Below are 17,658 nucleotides of genomic sequence, written 5' to 3'. Positions count from 1 at the left end.
GTAAAGCAACCCTGTATTGTTATCTACTTTTTCTTTCTATGAATCCTCTTTTATACTTTGCTTTGACGTTTGTAAATATATGTTTTTTTCTTTTTTGGACTCCAAAACAATGCACAAAGGGGTATTTGACCGATTTAGGCGGCCAAAATTATTTTTATGAAAATTTTTACTCAAAAAGTTTACAAAATACGTGTTACGACATTTAAAATTGTAAACGTTTAAAATCAAGTAAACAAAGTGGGAGGACGTCCAATTATTCCACCAAAACAACAAAAATGAAGCTCCTTAAAGTTTGACATCGATAAACTCTATGTTGCCGTGGTCCGATTGTAGAAACATGCACACCTTGTTCGTCTCGGCGAGGAGAATGTTCATGGCTAGGTTAGATCATGAACTGTCATTTAAAAAAAAAAAAAACTACTATTAAGTTAAAAGAATTTCTACAATAAGGGTAGCAGTCGAAATGGCTTTGAAAAGGCTTTATTTCTAAACAACAAGTGGAAGGGTGTTACCATCTGTTTAAAAAACCAAATTCAGCTTTAAGGGAATGAGACACCAACTTGTATTACAAAAAAAAACATGGCAAACCTCATCAAAAATATTTCTGGATTAAATTTCTTAAAAATTCCTGTAATTTGATATCCACGTTAATAGCTTTAGTTAAATTTACTAGAATCGAAATTGAGTGGCACCCTTAAACCAATATCCTAATACTGTTTTCAGACAGAAAATTAATTGAGTCAATTAAGTTTTTAATTAAGTATTAGATTTTTGTGTTTCACACACAATCAGCTGCTCGATTAACGAGTGGCTGTCAGCTGTCTTAAAAGAATTTTTGTTTATTTAAAATAAATTGGTAAAATGGAAAACAATAAGTGTTTAAGCGAACTTTTTCTTGCGTATACTGCAAATATACAAGTTTTGCAGTCAGTGCTGGCAAGCTACGCAAGTTCAATGGCCTTATATAAAAAAAGAAAAGAAAAAAACTTCATAATTTTGCAACATTTGCGAAGACAGCAGCTATTGCTTTACGGGTTACTGCAGAGGAACGCTACTCAGAGATCCCTCTGGAAATTGGTAAATCAGATTATAAGTAATCAGTTCTTGTCCTTTTATAAATGATACTTCCTCTATTGCAGAATCGGCAGTCTTCTTTCTGGGAAGTTAATTGCAATTGCAACGATGACCATTTCTTTAAGACGCACTTCCGCATGAACCGCACTAGTTTTGAAACACTCTGTGGCTTCCTCAAAAACCTGCACAAAGCCGACACAAACTGGCGCAACGCGATTCCATTGCAAAAACGCGTTGCGATAGCTCTATTTACGCTGGGATCGTCTGGAGAGTACAGAGTGGTTTCCGAACTATTTGGTGTTGGAATATCGACCGTGTGCACAATCTTGTGGGAGTTTTGCGAGGAAGTCTGGCAAGCTTTGTCAGCGCAATACATAAAGAAATTACCACCGACTCCACAAACTTTAAAAGACTGTGTTGATGGTTTTGACCGTCTCGGCTTTCCCCAATGCCTTGGAGCAATTGGTAAGAAAGTTAAAAATGCAACTAATTTATATAAAAACAAAGATATACGTGCATACATATATATTCAGATGGGTGCCACATCGAAGTTAGGCCGAATCCAGCCGATGCAACCGACTACCACAACTATAAAGGATGGTATTCCATTGTTCTACTAGCTGTAGTGGATTACAGGTTATTTAACTTTCATCCTGTTGTTTTTTTCTAAAAAGCATGTATTAATTATTTCTATATATGTTCAGATATCGGTTTTTATATGTGAACATTGGTGCTCCTGGACGATGCAATGACTCGCAGATATATAATGCATCGTTAATGAAGCGAGTAATGGAGGAGAACGAATTACTGAAGGTCAGTAAGAAAGAAATAGGTGGAGTACAAATGCCTATATGCATTATTGGAGATTCTGCGTTTCGGTTTTCCACCTCCTTAATGAAGCCATACGCGTTTTCAATGGCCTTAACTGAAACACAAAAAACTCTATAATTATAAGCTTTCAAAGTGCAGAAGAGTAGTTGAGAATGCATTTGGCCACTTGAAAGGACGATTCCGTCGTGTTGGAAAAGGTTTAGACAACCGAATTGGGAAGGCACCCATCATTATTAGAGCCTGCTGCGTCTTGCACAATTATTTAAATGAAATGAACGACACTATAAATGACATGTGGTTGGAGAGATTGCAAGAAGTGAACAGAAATCTCGAAAATCCTGAATATGTCACGATAGTTGGAGACAATCAACCCTCAGCTGAAGAAATAAGGCAAGGATTATGCAATTATTTTAGTGAGTACAATTTTTATTTGTTAATTTAATTCATTTACATTTTTTTTTTCGAGCTAAATTTCTTTTGTTATTTATCTATAAAAATACCGTCCACTGTATATACTTTTTGTGAGTCATATGAAAAAAAAGTGATTTCTCCGTTTTTCGAAGTTAGCCTCCGAAATCGAGATATGGGCCTTCGAAGTTTGAAATAGGACCTTTGGTAAAAAATTATATTAAATTATTGCATGTATGTAAATAACTAAAAACCTAAAAATATAGGCGTAGTCCTCCTTTTATTTAAATGTTAAATCAATTTTTTTGTGCAGACCTATATTACCTATATAAGGGGTCAAAGTTCAGGTCTCCGAAAAATTAATTTCCTTATATTGCAAACAATTTATATTGTTGTAAAGGCGATTAAATCCCCTTTCTTCTGATATGCATATTTGTATACTTTATACTAAAAAATTTGAGAAAAGTCACATTTAAAGGAAATAAGAACTTTTTTTATAAAAAAGTATTTTGAACAAAAAAATTACTAACCGATTTTTAGAAATATGCATATCAGAAGAAAGGGGATTTAATCACCTTTACAACGACGCCAATTTTTAAAAAATCGGTTAGTCATATTTTTGTTTAAAATATTTTTTTTTTATAAAAAAAGGTATTTTTTCATTTAAATGTGTTTTTTCTAAAAATTTTATATACGAAGTATACAAATATGCATATCGAAAGAAAGCGGATTTAATAACTTTTACAACGGTGTGAATCCTTTTAAAATCGGTTCAAAATTGTCTGAAATATTAAGTTTTTCATTTTTCGAACATCTGACTTTGACCCGTTATAGCACCTGTAATATATAATAAAACGGATGAAACGGAATATATAATAAAACGGAGAACTAACTTTTTTTTACTTATGGCTCAATCTCTTTAAAAAAGTTGGTTTGGTCCAATACCCAGCCGAGTGCTGTACAGTGTTATTAATTTCTATTTAAAAATGATAAAATGCCAACTTTTAATTCTTTGTTATCATTCGCTATCTCCCTCAGTGTGTCAGCTTTGTCTTTCTCTATCTTCATCCACTCTTTTTCATTTTCCTCACTCCTCCGTATATGTTGGCTTATCTCCGCTGACAACCCATCAAATTTATCTAATACTTTCTTTTGTAAAGTGCCGATTACTTTCCTTCTTTTAGGCTCAACCGCAGAAGCTGAGCTGCTAGGCATTGGTGACGACGGCGATGATAGCGGCGGTGACGGTGTGGGGAGCGGTGTGGTTGGCAGAGGAGTGAGAGGTGATGACAGCGGCGGTGACGGTGTAGGCAGCGGTGTGGTTGGCACAGCAGGAAGAGGTGATGCCAGTGGTGAGGAAAATGTTGGGCTGAGTGATGACGGCAATATTGGGGTCAGTGGTGATGGCTGGGATGCTATATCGGATTCTGTTTAAAAGAAAAAAAAAACAAATAAGAATGAAATAAAAAAAATCAGCATTAAATAAATACATATGTTCATATGTGCTTGTATCGAAGTTAAAAAGATAGGGTACGGTCAGCGTTGGCACTTTGCTACGATCGTAGTAAATAATAATTTGCGGATCCATGAGGTGCCAACCCTGGGTACGGTTTAGTTATTTGTATCTACTTAAGTTTTAGTGGAACATTTGTTTTGAAGCACCACCGTATGTCTGTGCTCGTGCAAAATCGAAGTGTACCTTCGCACTTAAACCTGCAACTAAACGAGCTGATAGTTCTAGCATGTACACAGACGCGTCACTCTGCTACAAAACAAATATCTCCACTAAACACATTACGGCTTTTAGTAAGGCACATTCCAAAAACGCATACATACCGCTGATGTTTTCAAGCGTCAGCTCGCAAAACATATTGGCCTTAAATCCACCGATTATCTGGTGCACCCTTGCGTATAAAGGCCACGTTGAGGGTGATCCACCAGAAGGTCCCATAGCCAATTTCTCTTTTCTATTAACGAATTAAATTTTTAGTGGTTTTGAATATTATTCCTTTATTTCTTCGTACCTGTAGCGTTGCGTGAAGTTCGCCAACTTCACCTGCACATCCCGGGCGCTGTAGTTGTGGCCCAACTTTGCCAGCTCGTTCGCCATCTCCGCGTAGATGTGGCCATTCTTCCGTGCACCGCGGAGATCAGCAACGCGCTCTTCCCACAAATCAAGAATGGCCACTTCGCCATCCTCAGCCCAAGCCAGTCTCCTCTTTCTTGGTTTTGGAGCTAATCGAACTGAAATACATACATATGTGTTTTTAATAAACATTACACATAACCATTTGTGTTTATTTACTCACCATTCAGATTGTTCTGCATCCTGCAGTTGAAATACAATTTTTTTGGTTTTTGATGTTTGCTGGTTCCAAAAAGAAAATAATAAAATTATGTCAAACAGCTGATTGTCATTTAACACTGAACACACCAAAACTAAGAAAACGAACTTACCTAACAGAGTTGCATTGGAGTTTTTACTAGATTAAACATTCAATTAATTACCAATCGAGCAATTAATAATTGAAATTTTGTATGGCAAATCGATCTTAATTAGTGCATTAATTGAGAAAGCTTGGATAATTGCTCGATTAACTGCCTGTCTGAAAATAGTATAAGGTAGGGATGCGCAGCAGAGGTGCACGCAGTCGACGTCGCGGGCAAGCTGCGCGCACGCGAGCGAGCTAGGCGAGGTGAAGTGAGCTGTACGGAGATGGCAACGTATACATATTAACCACTACACACTTATTTTCAAGTAAAAATGCGTGTATGTATGTGTACTTTTGCGACAACTGAGCCAATGTGGCATCAGGTCACCAGAAAAAGCCAATTTTTCCAAAACAAAATCGCCAAGTTTTTATTATCATGTTTAATAATTTTTTTGATTCAGTAAAAAGTGTATATACATATCCATTTCCTCACGTTTTTATTAATAAATTAATTTCAATACATTTTTAACAACGCAAAACATATTTAATTTACCTATTCCTCACATTTTATTAAGTAAATGAATTCTATCTTAATGTAGAATATTAGTGATACATACATACATAAGTACCGATGCATTCGGTGTGCTTAAATTAAAAAAGCATCACTAAATAACGCACCAAGCATTGAATTCCAATTATTTTGGCTTTTTGGTTTCCCAAAAGCACTAAATTTAGAGCAAAATGCACGACCTTGGCAACAGTGAGCTGAGCACATCAATGCTCAAAAGTGATGCCAAACCAAGTATTGAGTAAATGCTCTATGTATATTTTTATTTTAAAGCAAAAGTTCTAATTGGCGAGGGGATTGATTTTTGGTTCTTACATAGAGCACTGATAAGATTCACAAACTTATCTTAGGACTTAATTAAAATAATCAACATTATTTGTAGACGAATATATTTGTGTTCGTATGAAATAGTAGCTTATGTCGGGAGGCTGGCTTTAGTAAAATGTACCATTACCTATATTCTTTAAACCACAAGGAATTTTTTTATGAGACCTTATACGAATATTGACTTGCAGGCATCGCAACAGCCTCTTTTACGTTTATTTTCAAGAGTTCTTCAACGACTCGGCGCCAGTAGTCTTTCGCAATCATATGCTGCGAATGGTTCATTATACTAAAGCCAGTCTTCCGACATAAGCTACTATTCTATACGAACACAGATATGTATACTTCCTAATAGGCTTGTAAAATGCCCAATACCCAAATCCCTCGCTTGAGTTATTATCGGTAAAAAATTGGGTGCGCTCAAATCTGCCATCGCTGCAGCAAGTACTTTGTCACGCCAGTGAAACAGTGTTGATATTTTAAGTACAATTGTACTTTTTTCAGTACAATTAATTTTAAAAAGCATGAGTGTTCGACACCAACTGACGGTATGCAGTTTTATAGTCGATTCAATTTTAGTATTATGAAGTGAAAGTGCAGCTAAGAATTCATGTTGATTTTTAATATTTTTTTGCATTTTCTTTATACAAATTGGACGTACAAAAATTTCAGTATGGAAGAAAAAGTGCAACACCTTTAACGAAAAAAGTTCTCAAAAATCTACGCGAATTGAATGCACTATCTCGATCATTTAAACATCTCGGACTCACCCACCACTAAAAATGATTATTTAAATCTAAAGTATATAACGGGTGATTTTTTTGAGGTTAGGATTTTCATGCATTAGTATTTGACAGATCACGTGGGATTTCAGACATGGTGTCAAAGAGAAAGATGCTCAGTATGCTTTGAAATTTCATCAAGCTGAACCGAACGATCTGCCACAACGTCGAATTTTCAGTGAATGGGCCCTAGAAAAGTTGGCAGAAAATCCGCTTTTTTATCGACAAATTTTGTTCAGCGATGAGGCTCATTTCTGGTTGAATGGCTTCGTAAATAAGCAAAATTGCCGCATTTGGAGTGAAGAGCAACCAGAAGCCGTTCAAGAACTGCCCATGCATCCCGAAAAATGCACTGTTTGGTGTGGTTTGTACGCTGGTGGAATCATTGGACCGTATTTTTTCAAAGATGCTGTTGGACGCAACGTTACGGTGAATGGCGATCGCTATCGTTCGATGCTAACAAACTTTTTGTTGCCAAAAATGGAAGAACTGAACTTGGTTGACATGTGGTTTCAACAAGATGGCGCTACATGCCACACAGCTCGCGATTCTATGGCCATTTTGAGGGAAAACTTCGGAGAACAATTCATCTCAAGAAATGGACCGGTAAGTTGGCCACCAAGATCATGCGATTTGACGCCTTTAGACTATTTTTTGTGGGGCTACGTCAAGTCTAAAGTCTACAGAAATAAGCCAGCAACTATTCCAGCTTTGGAAGACAACATTTCCGAAGAAATTCGGGCTATTCCGGCCGAAATGCTCGAAAAAGTTGCCCAAAATTGGACTTTCCGAATGGACCACCTAAGACGCAGCCGCGGTCAACATTTAAATGAAATTATCTTCAAAAAGTAAATGTCATGGACCAATCTAACGTTTCAAATAAAGAACCGATGAGATTTTGCAAATTTTATGCGTTTTTTTTTAAAAAAAAGTTATCAAGCTCTTAAAAAATCACCCGTTATTAAATGATATTTAATATTTGCTTTAGAGATGAAATTTCGACGAATTTGTTTAAACAAAAATGTTAAGCGATATATATATCGATAACAAAAGCGATAATAATATCGATGGTAAAATCGATAAAAACATCGACAAAAAAATCGATGAAAATATCGATATCAAAATCGATAATAAAATCAATAACAAAATCGATAAAAATATCGATAACTAAAACTATAAAAATATCGATAATAAAATCGATAACTAAATCGATAACAAAATGGATAAAAATATCGATAATAAAACCGATAAAAATATCGATAGCAAAATCGATAAAAGTATCAGCAAAAAACCGATAACCATGTTGATGATAAACATATCGATAACAAAATCGATAAAACAACAGATAACAAAATCGATAAAAAAATATCGATAACAAAATCGATCATTATACCGATAAGTTCCAAAAATATCGCTAGCAAAATCAGTAAATATCGATAACAAAATCGATAAAAATATCGATAACAAAAGCGATAATAATATCGATAGAAAAATCGGTAACACAATCAATAAAAATATCGACAACAAAAGCGATAAAAAATCTCGATAACAAAATCGATAACAAAATCGATAAAAAATATGGGTATCAAAATCGATAACAAAACCGATAAAAATATCGATAACAAAATCGATAATTAATCGCCAATAAAATCGATAACAAAATCAATAAAAATATCGATAACAAATTGATGAAAAATATCGACAACAAAATCGATATACTTTACTTTACTCCTGAATTACTTTACTCCTGAATTGCCTACTCAGCCCTTGTTGGCAAGAGTGATTCTGCGTTGGATTTCCATGCTGACATTAGTATCAGTGTTAATGCTGATTTCCAAGTAAACGAAATTCTCTACTTTATCGAAATTATAACTTTCAACAGTGACATGGGTGGCAAGGCGCGAATTTGCTGACTGTTTGTTTGATGAGGGGATATACTTCGTCTTGTCCTCGTTTACCACCAAACCCATTCGCTTTGCTTCCTTATCCAACTTGGAAAAGGCAGAACAGACTTCGCGGTTTTTGTTACCGATGATGTCGATGTCATCGGCATAAGCCAGCAATTGCACGCTCTTGTAGTAAATTGTTCCTGACCGGTTCAGTTCTGCAGCTCTTATTATCTTCTCCAACATCAGATTAAAGAAGTCGCATGAAAGGGAGTCGCCCTGTCTGAAACCCCGTTTGCAGGCAAACGACTCGGAGAGGCCTTTCCCAACTCTGGCGGAGCTGGAGGTATTGCTCAACGTCATTTTACGTAGCCGTATTTGGCGAGGATGCCAAATTCGGACATTGCGGCGTATATGCAACTCATTTTAGTGCTGCCGAAATCGGCTTTAAAGTCGACAAATAGGTGGTGAGTGTCGATCCTTTTCTCGCGGGTGTTTTCCAAGATATGGCGTATTGTGAATACCTGGAATACCGTGGCTATGGTGGATTTTCCAGGCCTAAAGCCACACGGATAAGGCCCACTCAGTTCACTGACGGTGGGCTTCAGTCTTGCACACAATACGCTCGATAAGACCTTATAACCTATGCTCAGAAGGATGATCCCGCAATAGTTGGCGCGACTGGCGCGGTCGCCTTTCTTGTGGATTGGGCAGAGCACACTTAAATTCCAGTCGCCGGGCATGCGTTCATCTGACCATATTCTGCATAAGAGGTGATGCATGCACCTCATCAACTCCTCGCCGCCGTACTTGAATAGCTCAACTGGCAGGATGTCAGCTCCAGCAGCTTTGGTGTTTTTCAGCCGCGTTATTCCTATTCGTACCTCGTCATAGTCAGGTGGAGGAACATCGACATCGTCATCATCGACTGGGGGCTCGGGTTCTTCTTCTCCACAACATTCCGTGCTGCTACCATTCAGTAGATTGAAAAAGTGTTCCCTCCATAATTTAAGTACGTTTTGAACATCGGTAACTAGGTGCCATTGTTGTTCTAACAGGAGTACGCCCTGGTCTTGAAACCTTCCGTAAGTTGGCTAACTCTCTGGTAAAATTCTCGCGCATTCTTCCTGTCGGCCAGCAGCATTTCAAGCTCTTATTATGTTATATTATGTATCCGCATAAAGTAGTAGCAAAACGATATTTTCATTTCCCAATACCTGGTGCTCATATATTTATGTGAAGTAACAAGTTTTCTATTTCTAGTAGATTTGGATCATATAAACTGGTTATAAAGAGCGACCGCGGGAAAAATAATTCCACAAACGTAAAATTATTGTTACTACCTTATGCGGATACATAATATAACATAATAAGAGCTTGAAATTCTGCTGGCCGGCAGGAAGAATGCGCGAAAATTTTACCAGAGACTTAGGCAACTTACGGAAGGTTTCAAGACCAGGGCGTACTTGTACCGTGGGTCCAGTTCAGAATAGTTTTATTTCCAGCTAGAAAATGGCCCTCTTAGTTCTTTACAGGTTTTACTGTCGTTATATTTCCGTCACTTCCGGTTTCTGTATTTTTTTTTATTCCGTGACCCATAGTCACCCTGTGTTGCACATTTAACACCGCTGCATCAAGGTTCCTTTCAGACATCTCCGTGATCATATGATTCTGTATATCAAACTATCGATAAAACGATGATATTCTCTTTTGACTGAGGAGCTATTTCCGCAAATATCATGCTGTCTTTTCTTTTGGAACCTTGGAGCTGACAACACGCGGAGATCTAATTTATTTTAAAAATAATAAAAAAAAATTGAATTGTTTTATCCCGTAAAGTGCCGATGTGAGGAACCATAGCAGCGAGTTGAGGAAAACATTTTTTTAAATCATCGTATTTGGTAAGAACCTTAATTTAATGCTCTATGTGCAAAAATAAAAAGAATATCAAGAGAGACAAAATTGTAAGCGTGCTCGATTTTCTTTAGGATTGTGAATTGTGATAAAAAGGAATTTGGATTTTGTATCCTGAGTCAGCCTTACTTACCGCCGGATTCTTACAGCCAACCTATAGACGTGGCGAATGGGATACATAACCCCGGTAGCTAACAAACATCTGCCGAACCACTCAGGATCCTAGTTTGTATCTACGTTTTAATTTGTACAGGCACACTTGCATACATATGTACGAAACCATTGTTTAAGCTAAAACCATATGTATATCCATTTGATATTGGCTTAATGAATACATAAAAGCCAGAGTTTAAACGGAAACGTAATCTGCTCCGAAGCGAAATACAATTGATTGCCAGCTCGATAGCTTGGTATTCCAGTTTTTTTGGCTTTCGCGTTATAGCTACTTACATATATTCGATTCTCCAGCCATCGTGGCTTACCTTGATAAAGTACAAAAACAAAAGAAAAGAAACCAAAAGTATGAAGCTACAATGAAAATAGTTTAAACGAATTAAAATACGAATATTTTCACACTTACTTACCTGATAGACACTTAACTCTACGAGTAAATTTACCTTAAGTCCTCCTTAGAAAATTAGCATATGTAGATGAAAAGTTCTTACTTAAATTTTATCACATGTTCTTAGCAGCATAAATTCAACTTACCTTTTTTTCTACTTACGTTTTTTTTGTATTCTTGAAAGGTGTACACACTTATGTATGTGTATATAACACTAGGTTAATCATTTAATTTGATCAGAATTAAGAGCACCACGTGGTGAATCCACTTGGTTACCTAACCTATCTCGACAATAGGATCACCTCTTCTATTTACATATATATATGCATGCTCACATGCTCTCTTTCCATCACCTGAAATACATAATTTCCAATAATGAATTTTAAGAGATTGCAATTCGCCAAATGTTTAGATTTTTTCTTCTCTTACTACTTTTGATTATTTTTTGGAGTAAGCACATATTCTAACTCCCATTTATTGGGTTACTTTCGCTCTCGATACAACTACAGTATCCGACCAAATAATGGAACAAGTTTTTTTTGTCAAGATATTTGAGGCTCAAATTTTTATGATTTTTTTTTTTGTTGAAGTTGTATTTTTTTTAATTACCGTAATTAAGTATCTACCTACATATTCATGTAAATGTGCAATGAAATTAAAGTTATAAAACAAGGGGAAAACGAGATTTCAGCAGCAGCAACAACAAAGCAAGGAGGCCTCTTCGCTTCGTGGGACTGCAATCAAAGTGAGTGAATTTTGGATATTATTTTATTCTATATTCGTAGGTTTAATTATTCCTATATGTATGTACATCTGCACATAGGTATGTGGGCTTGTAAGGAGTTCTAATTTCTGTTTGTAATCTACCCACACTATTATATGTTTTGTTGTCCGATCAGTTCGTAATTTATTAAATATTATGTTACCAGGCTAGTCTGATCTATGTTTTTAGTGCGAATAAAACTACATTATTCCACTTTCTGGCCCAACGTTTCGCTAAAACATTTTTAGCATCTTCAGGGGCAATCCAGCTTTATTAAACTATACTATATATTACATACTATATTATGTACATGCATATAAGAATAAATATACTAGAAAGGGTTTAATAGACTTCATTTGCGAAGTATATACATATGTATGTACGTATGTATGCAAATTGTATAGAGTGCCTAAAGTTAGTTTATTTCTCATTCACAACTATGCGTACATATGTATGTACATAAATACGGATATTAGAGAATTTTTTTTTGCACTTAGATTTTTTTTTATTGTTTGCGAAATTTCTTATAAGCACATAGTATGTACGTTTACCTTCATGAGGCCTGGTGCATTATCTCTTATGTTCTCTGAGAACTCCAACAAATATACATACGTATACATATATATATTCACAAACCAGTTTTTTTGCAATTTTCTTTGACACATATTTGATTTTTATATACAACCTTGAGAGCATAGAAATATATTAGAGTAAATGTGGGTCAATGACCACATAGATACCTTTTGTTGAGGTAGGTCAGGATTTTAGTTTAAGATTACACTTAAGAAAAATATTAGTCGTAATGTTAATGAACTTGAATTGTTAGTTATGTTGATATGATACACATAAGGAAGTATTTGAATTGGAAATATATAGTTTATCTTACTTGCTACCTTTTAACTACTTATTTAAGGACTTACATAGGAAATGAGTTGAATTTTATAATAAAAATTTTATAATGAATTGCTAAATTGTAAGCTTTTGGTCTGAATTCGAAGGAAGTGTAGGTGGTAATACGGGGCTTTATTAACACCAACAAAGCCATGGTAGGGTGGGTGCAGAGCAGCCGCAAACGTTTCACCAGGCGCTGCCAAAGGTGTAGGGGTTTGGGTAGCTGGAAGTAGGCCCAAGTTTGGTTTGAGGTATTTATTTAGCCCCAAGTGTGCAAACAAAAATTATCTTTGTTAGGGTTGTAGGCTGGGGAGAATGATGGTTGGTCAGCAGTTAAGTATTGACCCCCCCCCAGGCTGAAGCTCCGGGAACCAGCCAGTGCACACGCCTTAGCTGTTGACGTCATCGCCAGCTCTTCTCGCCGATGCTTTTATTGGATATGTACAGCTCAGCCTTCCGTCCCATAACATACTCCAGTTGTTGTTTTATCTTAAATGTGGAAGTTGTATTTGCTGTTTTTTTTCTCTTATGGGCAAAAAGTAGTGTTTGGCCATAACTCTGGATCTATTTATCGGATAGCAAGCAAACATAACTTGCCTTTTGATTGCCCATGTCTCTTTTCATGTTCGATTCTTAATTAAAGGCAAAGGTTGAGACAATTGTGTGTTCGTTTCCTAAAATGTCACACGCTTGCAAAGCAAAAAAGGCAAATTCTCTGCCCTGTGAAGCTTTGTCAGGGAAGATGGTTGCCCTGAAAATCAGATGGTTATTTAAAACGACAATATTATGAAATGCGTGAGTTAGAAAAGGACGAGAAGGCAAAAACATGCCTCTTTACAGGGTTGAATGTAACATCAAACATATTTTGCATCGGGGAAGGGCAGCATTTTTTGGAAGAAACGAAATCACAACTAAACATGCTCCTCATACGGTTTAACAAACTGTGAAAATCGGTTTTTGAATAAAAGTGATGTAACAGTCACGTTTGACACTTTACTTTATACGTATACTAGCCGGCCTCGTATGCGCGAGGCTTCGCCACGCGCTGAATGTGTACATAAGTATGTACATATACGGACTTGGAGAAAACAGGTGGCAATCTTTTCAAAAAATCTATATATTACTAGCAGACCCGGCGAGCTTCGTCCCGCCCAAAATTATTTTTTTTATTGAAACATTTGGTCCAACGTTTTCGCCAGCAATTTACGTTCACGTTCAAAGCGTTATACCGGGAAGAAGTCCTTGCGGCTCGATAGTGAATCGTTCTTGAATCTGTATAGTATAGTTGGTGGCAATTTCTAAACTGGTGCGTATCATTGGTCCACATTCTGTTTAGTCACCGTAAGGCAAGGACCGCAATGGTTCTGATGGTTGATTTGACGGGAGTAAAGTGACTTTGATCCCTGGTGCCTCCGAATCGACGATTTTTAGCTATAACTCGGCTCCAGCACCACTAAAAATCATCATTAAAATCGTTTAGGGGGAGTTAAGCCACCAGAATAAGTCTTTTACATACTGACACTCTTCGGCGTTTTTTTCCCATACAAAAAACTATCATGCATTCGTTATACGGAGAAAATGCGCAACATCATCAGCGAAAAAAATTCCCTGAAATTAACGGTAACGGGTGAACTACAAAACTGCATACTCAATTTGGTGCCATTTGATGCAAAATGAACTATAAAAAAAAAATAACGAAAAAATGTATTATGAAAAAAACACTGTATTCTGGGTGTATATATACAGATAGGTAAAAGTTTCAATATGTTCGGAAAGCGCCACGTCCCTTTTCCAGTAGCCCCAAAATCTCTATACCAATTTCCAGGACACTACCGCAAATACTTCCAGAGATATACGGTATGAAAAATTCGATATGTATGGGTACGGTGACCATCCGTCCTGTATTATACGGGACAGTCCTCTTTTTGGACCCGTTGTCCTGGCAATTTATTTATTTTATACGGGACGCCAAATGTTCTGTATTTCTTTTAATGTCCTGTATTTGTCCCGTATTCGGTGTTTCGATGCCTTAACATCTCATTAAAAAGGCCAGCCTATGAACGAGTTTTAAGTGATCTGAATGCCTGTGTTTCGATTCGAGGAATACATACAGTGGCCAAAATAGAAGTTTGGCTATTTTTCCTTAGTTTATTTAACGTTTATTATTCTTTATGAAAGTAAAGAAAGCTCTTTTCCTAAAAAGCCCATATAATACTGTTTAAGAGCGACTGCTAACACCAGGCGCCTAAATTCGTGCTATGTGCTGCTGCATGTCCAAAAATTTCCTTCATTAAATTAATGAATGCACTTCTCAACTGCCATGTAATAAAACTTTCTTAAGTTATAATTTGATAGCAGTTCAAAGTATGCTCGGGCGATTCGTTTCGATAACTTATGATTTGGAACAGTATACATTGTCAATATTTTGTAGTTCGACGTTATGTTATACTTTGTACGTATGCAAAGCAATTGACGTTTTGGAAGTCAGCCATACTTACCTCCTTTGTATGAAAAAGATGCTCAACATCGTCAACAACAAAAAAAAAAGGTCAAAAATTAACGGTAAGTCTTAGCGACTTCAAAATCGCACTTTATTGTACTTAAATTTAAGGGTTCTTTTTAATTTTGTGGGTAAAAATCTCGGGGAAAATTTCCTACAAATTTGTGATGTTACTACAAGGATGCTATTTCAAGGCTAATACATCTAGGATTATTGAAGAAGGCTTTAAGATCAATAAGTTTTTGTGGAAAAAATGTTCAAAATTATTTTTTGTCCCGTATTCGGCTGCCATAAATATGGTCACCGTATGTATGGGTGATGCCACGCTCCCTTAATATATCGAAAGTCTGCAGTAGGTGTCCAAAATTTAAAAAAATCGGTGGAGGCGTTCGCGAGATCACCTCTTATAAAAAGAAGCAGCTTCTCTTTATATAATTAGCGTAGGTAACACAGAGCAACACCGATTTTGATGCGGCAAATGTTGAAGCTGTGTTTGATAGGCTTTTTTGTGCTGGTTATGAATCCGTAACTATAAAGATTTGAGAAAATTGTGGTGAAAGTGTCAAAAATCGCGTTTTTTGAAATATTTGACAAGTTTTAGTAATGAAGCAAAATGTGATAGAACCTTTCACTTAGGCTTAAATTAAAGCTAGAACTACAGACCACTATCCTTGAAAGTACTATTCCTGCACCTTGCCCTGATGGGCATCTATACTCATTTACTTTTTACCGTCCAATAATAAAAAAAAAAAATACTGAAAAATTATGCAATTGAAAAAAGGTGTAAAAATCAGTGTTAGCTGTTCAATAAATGACTATAGGTTTCCTTAGGGTCAAGGTGTACGAATGGTATTTTCAGGGATTTAAGTCAGAAGTCCAAGGCTTAATTTAAGCCTAAGTGGAAGGTTCTATCACCTTTTGCTTAATTGCGGTAGGTACTCAAACTTCCCAAAATCAGTTATTCCTGTTCAACAAATGACTATAAGTGACCATCAAGCAAAGGTGCAGGAATTTGCAAGGATAGTATTCGAGAGTTTTAGCTTTAATTTAGGTCTAAGTGAAGGGTTCTATTGCTTTTTGTTTCTTTGCTAGAGCTTCTCAAATATTGAAAAAACGCGATTTTTTGACACTTTGACCTCGTTTTTCATAAAATCTGGAGCTGATGAAAATCTTATGCTTACGGATTCGTAATCAGTACCCAAAAATTCGGCAAAAATAGCGTTAACATTTGTTGCATCAAATTGTTTCCCATTTTTGTTGGCCTGTGTAATAAGTATTGTTAAATAGCCAATACCCGCATGTTTGCGCCGACTTCAAACACCTTTCGAACTGTAAAACAATGACTCGATTCTATTCAACGCATATCTATAATACGGATACCGAATTTCAAGAAAATCGGACCATAAATAAGATTTTTTTTAAAAGATCGGTATCTGGTCCACCTATCACAAAAAATATCTTATATGTTAACCCAGCCAAAAAGCTACCAAATTTCAAGCAAATCGGACCATAAATAAGACTTTTTCGAATAGATCGGTCCCTGGCCTACTTAACGAAAAAAATAGATCCTATATCCTAATCTAGGGAAAAGGCTACCAATGTACCAAATACATTTTTTTAACGTAGGTCGATCCCTGCGCCACCTATCGGTAAAATTTAAACTCTGTGCACTCTTTCTTCTAAACACCTTTCCAAAAAAGCAGCACCCATTCGAATCGGTTATGAAACATAGGAGCAAATTGTTCCCAATTGATTCAAGCTCCCAATGAATTTCACAATTATCCGAAATTTTCCACGCTTTCGTCGGAAAAAATTAAAATTTTTCGCGTTCTTCCGGATTTTTCCGAGTTTTCCACTTGCAATTATCTATTTTTCCATTCGAATGCCATTCCGAAGGAAATCCACACAAAATTCCATACAAAAAAATCAATTTTCGATTTTTCCAATTTTCCGACTTTCTCGGAGGGTTTTCCCAAAATTTTCTTTCGTAAAAACCTTCTTCTGGCAATTACGAATAACTAAAAAAAAAGTAAGCCAAATCTGCCCAACCGTTCTCAATTGATGAATTACTATACATCTTTCACACCATTTTTATATATATAGATAGATTTTAAAACAAGGCGCTTATTCCCAGCGATCTACAAATCGTACATAGACAAATTGTAGATCAAATAAAAGTGCTCGATCTGAAATTTTGCACATCATTAGTTTTTTAAGTTTTTTGCAAGCCTTCATACAACCTTTTTATTTTGAAAATTTAGGCTCCAATGGAAATTTTTCAGGTGTTATGCCCAATTTTATTTTTTCCAACTTTTATCTCGTTGGCTTTTTCGCCCAAATTTTTTTTCACAAAGTTGTTTTGAACGTCTCAGGCCTTATTTTTTGTGAACATACCAAACTCCAGAAAGTAGGTCTTGGAAAGTTTTAGGTGGAAAATCCGAAAGCATTTTTATGCTTATTACACAGAAGAACACAAAAAGTTTTTGAACCAGAGGGTAGACCCCACTATTTCTAGTTGTTTATGACCAAAAAAATAACTTGAACTGACCAATTTCCCGCTACCCCTGGGGATTGAAATTCCATTTTTCATGCAAAGTTGAGATGTCTGTGTCCTCCTATGTTTTTTCGACCGTTGAAACCGAAAATTACTATAAAAAATAAAGTTGTAAAGCTGAGAATACTTTATTCGTAAGCAAAAATAATGACTAATGGCCTTATTCCTA

The 17,658-nt window shown here is 36.2% G+C and overlaps 2 protein-coding genes across 2 annotated transcripts; one reads left to right on the top strand and one right to left on the bottom strand.

Annotated features, from left to right (window-relative positions):
• The first annotated feature begins 678 nt into the window (after positions 1-678).
• Positions 679-2,022, top strand: LOC118750566 (protein ALP1-like). Its single transcript, XM_036485301.1, has 4 exons — positions 679-1,077; positions 1,140-1,539; positions 1,608-1,710; positions 1,779-2,022. Exons 1-4 carry the CDS (start codon positions 862-864, stop codon positions 2,020-2,022), a joined length of 963 nt encoding a protein of 320 aa, XP_036341194.1. The 5' UTR covers positions 679-861.
• A 951-nt stretch (positions 2,023-2,973) lies between these two features.
• On the bottom strand, positions 2,974-5,061 carry LOC118750564 (wiskott-Aldrich syndrome protein family member 2-like). The gene is made up of 5 exons (XM_036485300.1): positions 4,771-5,061; positions 4,623-4,681; positions 4,338-4,557; positions 4,150-4,280; positions 2,974-3,740 (listed from the first exon to the last, which is right to left on the bottom strand). The coding sequence occupies exons 2-5, from the start codon at positions 4,639-4,641 to the stop codon at positions 3,283-3,285; spliced, it is 828 nt and encodes a 275-aa protein (XP_036341193.1). The 5' UTR covers positions 4,642-4,681; positions 4,771-5,061; the 3' UTR covers positions 2,974-3,282.
• Positions 5,062-17,658: the final 12,597 nt, after the last annotated feature.

This window comes from Rhagoletis pomonella, unplaced genomic scaffold (genome assembly GCF_013731165.1).
Source record: "Rhagoletis pomonella isolate Grant_MI unplaced genomic scaffold, Rhpom_1.0 Rhpom_scaffold_00305, whole genome shotgun sequence".
Taxonomy (NCBI): domain Eukaryota; kingdom Metazoa; phylum Arthropoda; class Insecta; order Diptera; family Tephritidae; genus Rhagoletis; species Rhagoletis pomonella.
The sequence above is the reverse complement of the archived record's forward strand: the minus strand, read 5'-3'. Positions and strand labels throughout refer to the sequence as shown.

Excerpts from the sequence above, each read along its gene's own strand:
- LOC118750566 (XM_036485301.1), top strand. The coding sequence starts at position 862 with ATGGAAAACAATAAGTGTTTAAGCGAACTTTTTCTTGCGTATACTGCA. Across the intron at positions 1,540-1,607 it reads CCAATGCCTTGGAGCAATTG|ATGGGTGCCACATCGAAGTT; the intron begins GTAAGAAAGTTA and ends ATATATATTCAG. Across the intron at positions 1,711-1,778 it reads CTAGCTGTAGTGGATTACAG|ATATCGGTTTTTATATGTGA; the intron begins GTTATTTAACTT and ends ATATATGTTCAG.
- LOC118750564 (XM_036485300.1), bottom strand. Across the intron at positions 4,281-4,337 it reads AACTTCACGCAACGCTACAG|AAAAGAGAAATTGGCTATGG; the intron begins GTACGAAGAAAT and ends ATTCGTTAATAG. Across the intron at positions 3,741-4,149 it reads GACGCTTGAAAACATCAGCG|AATCCGATATAGCATCCCAG; the intron begins GTATGTATGCGT and ends TCTTTTAAACAG.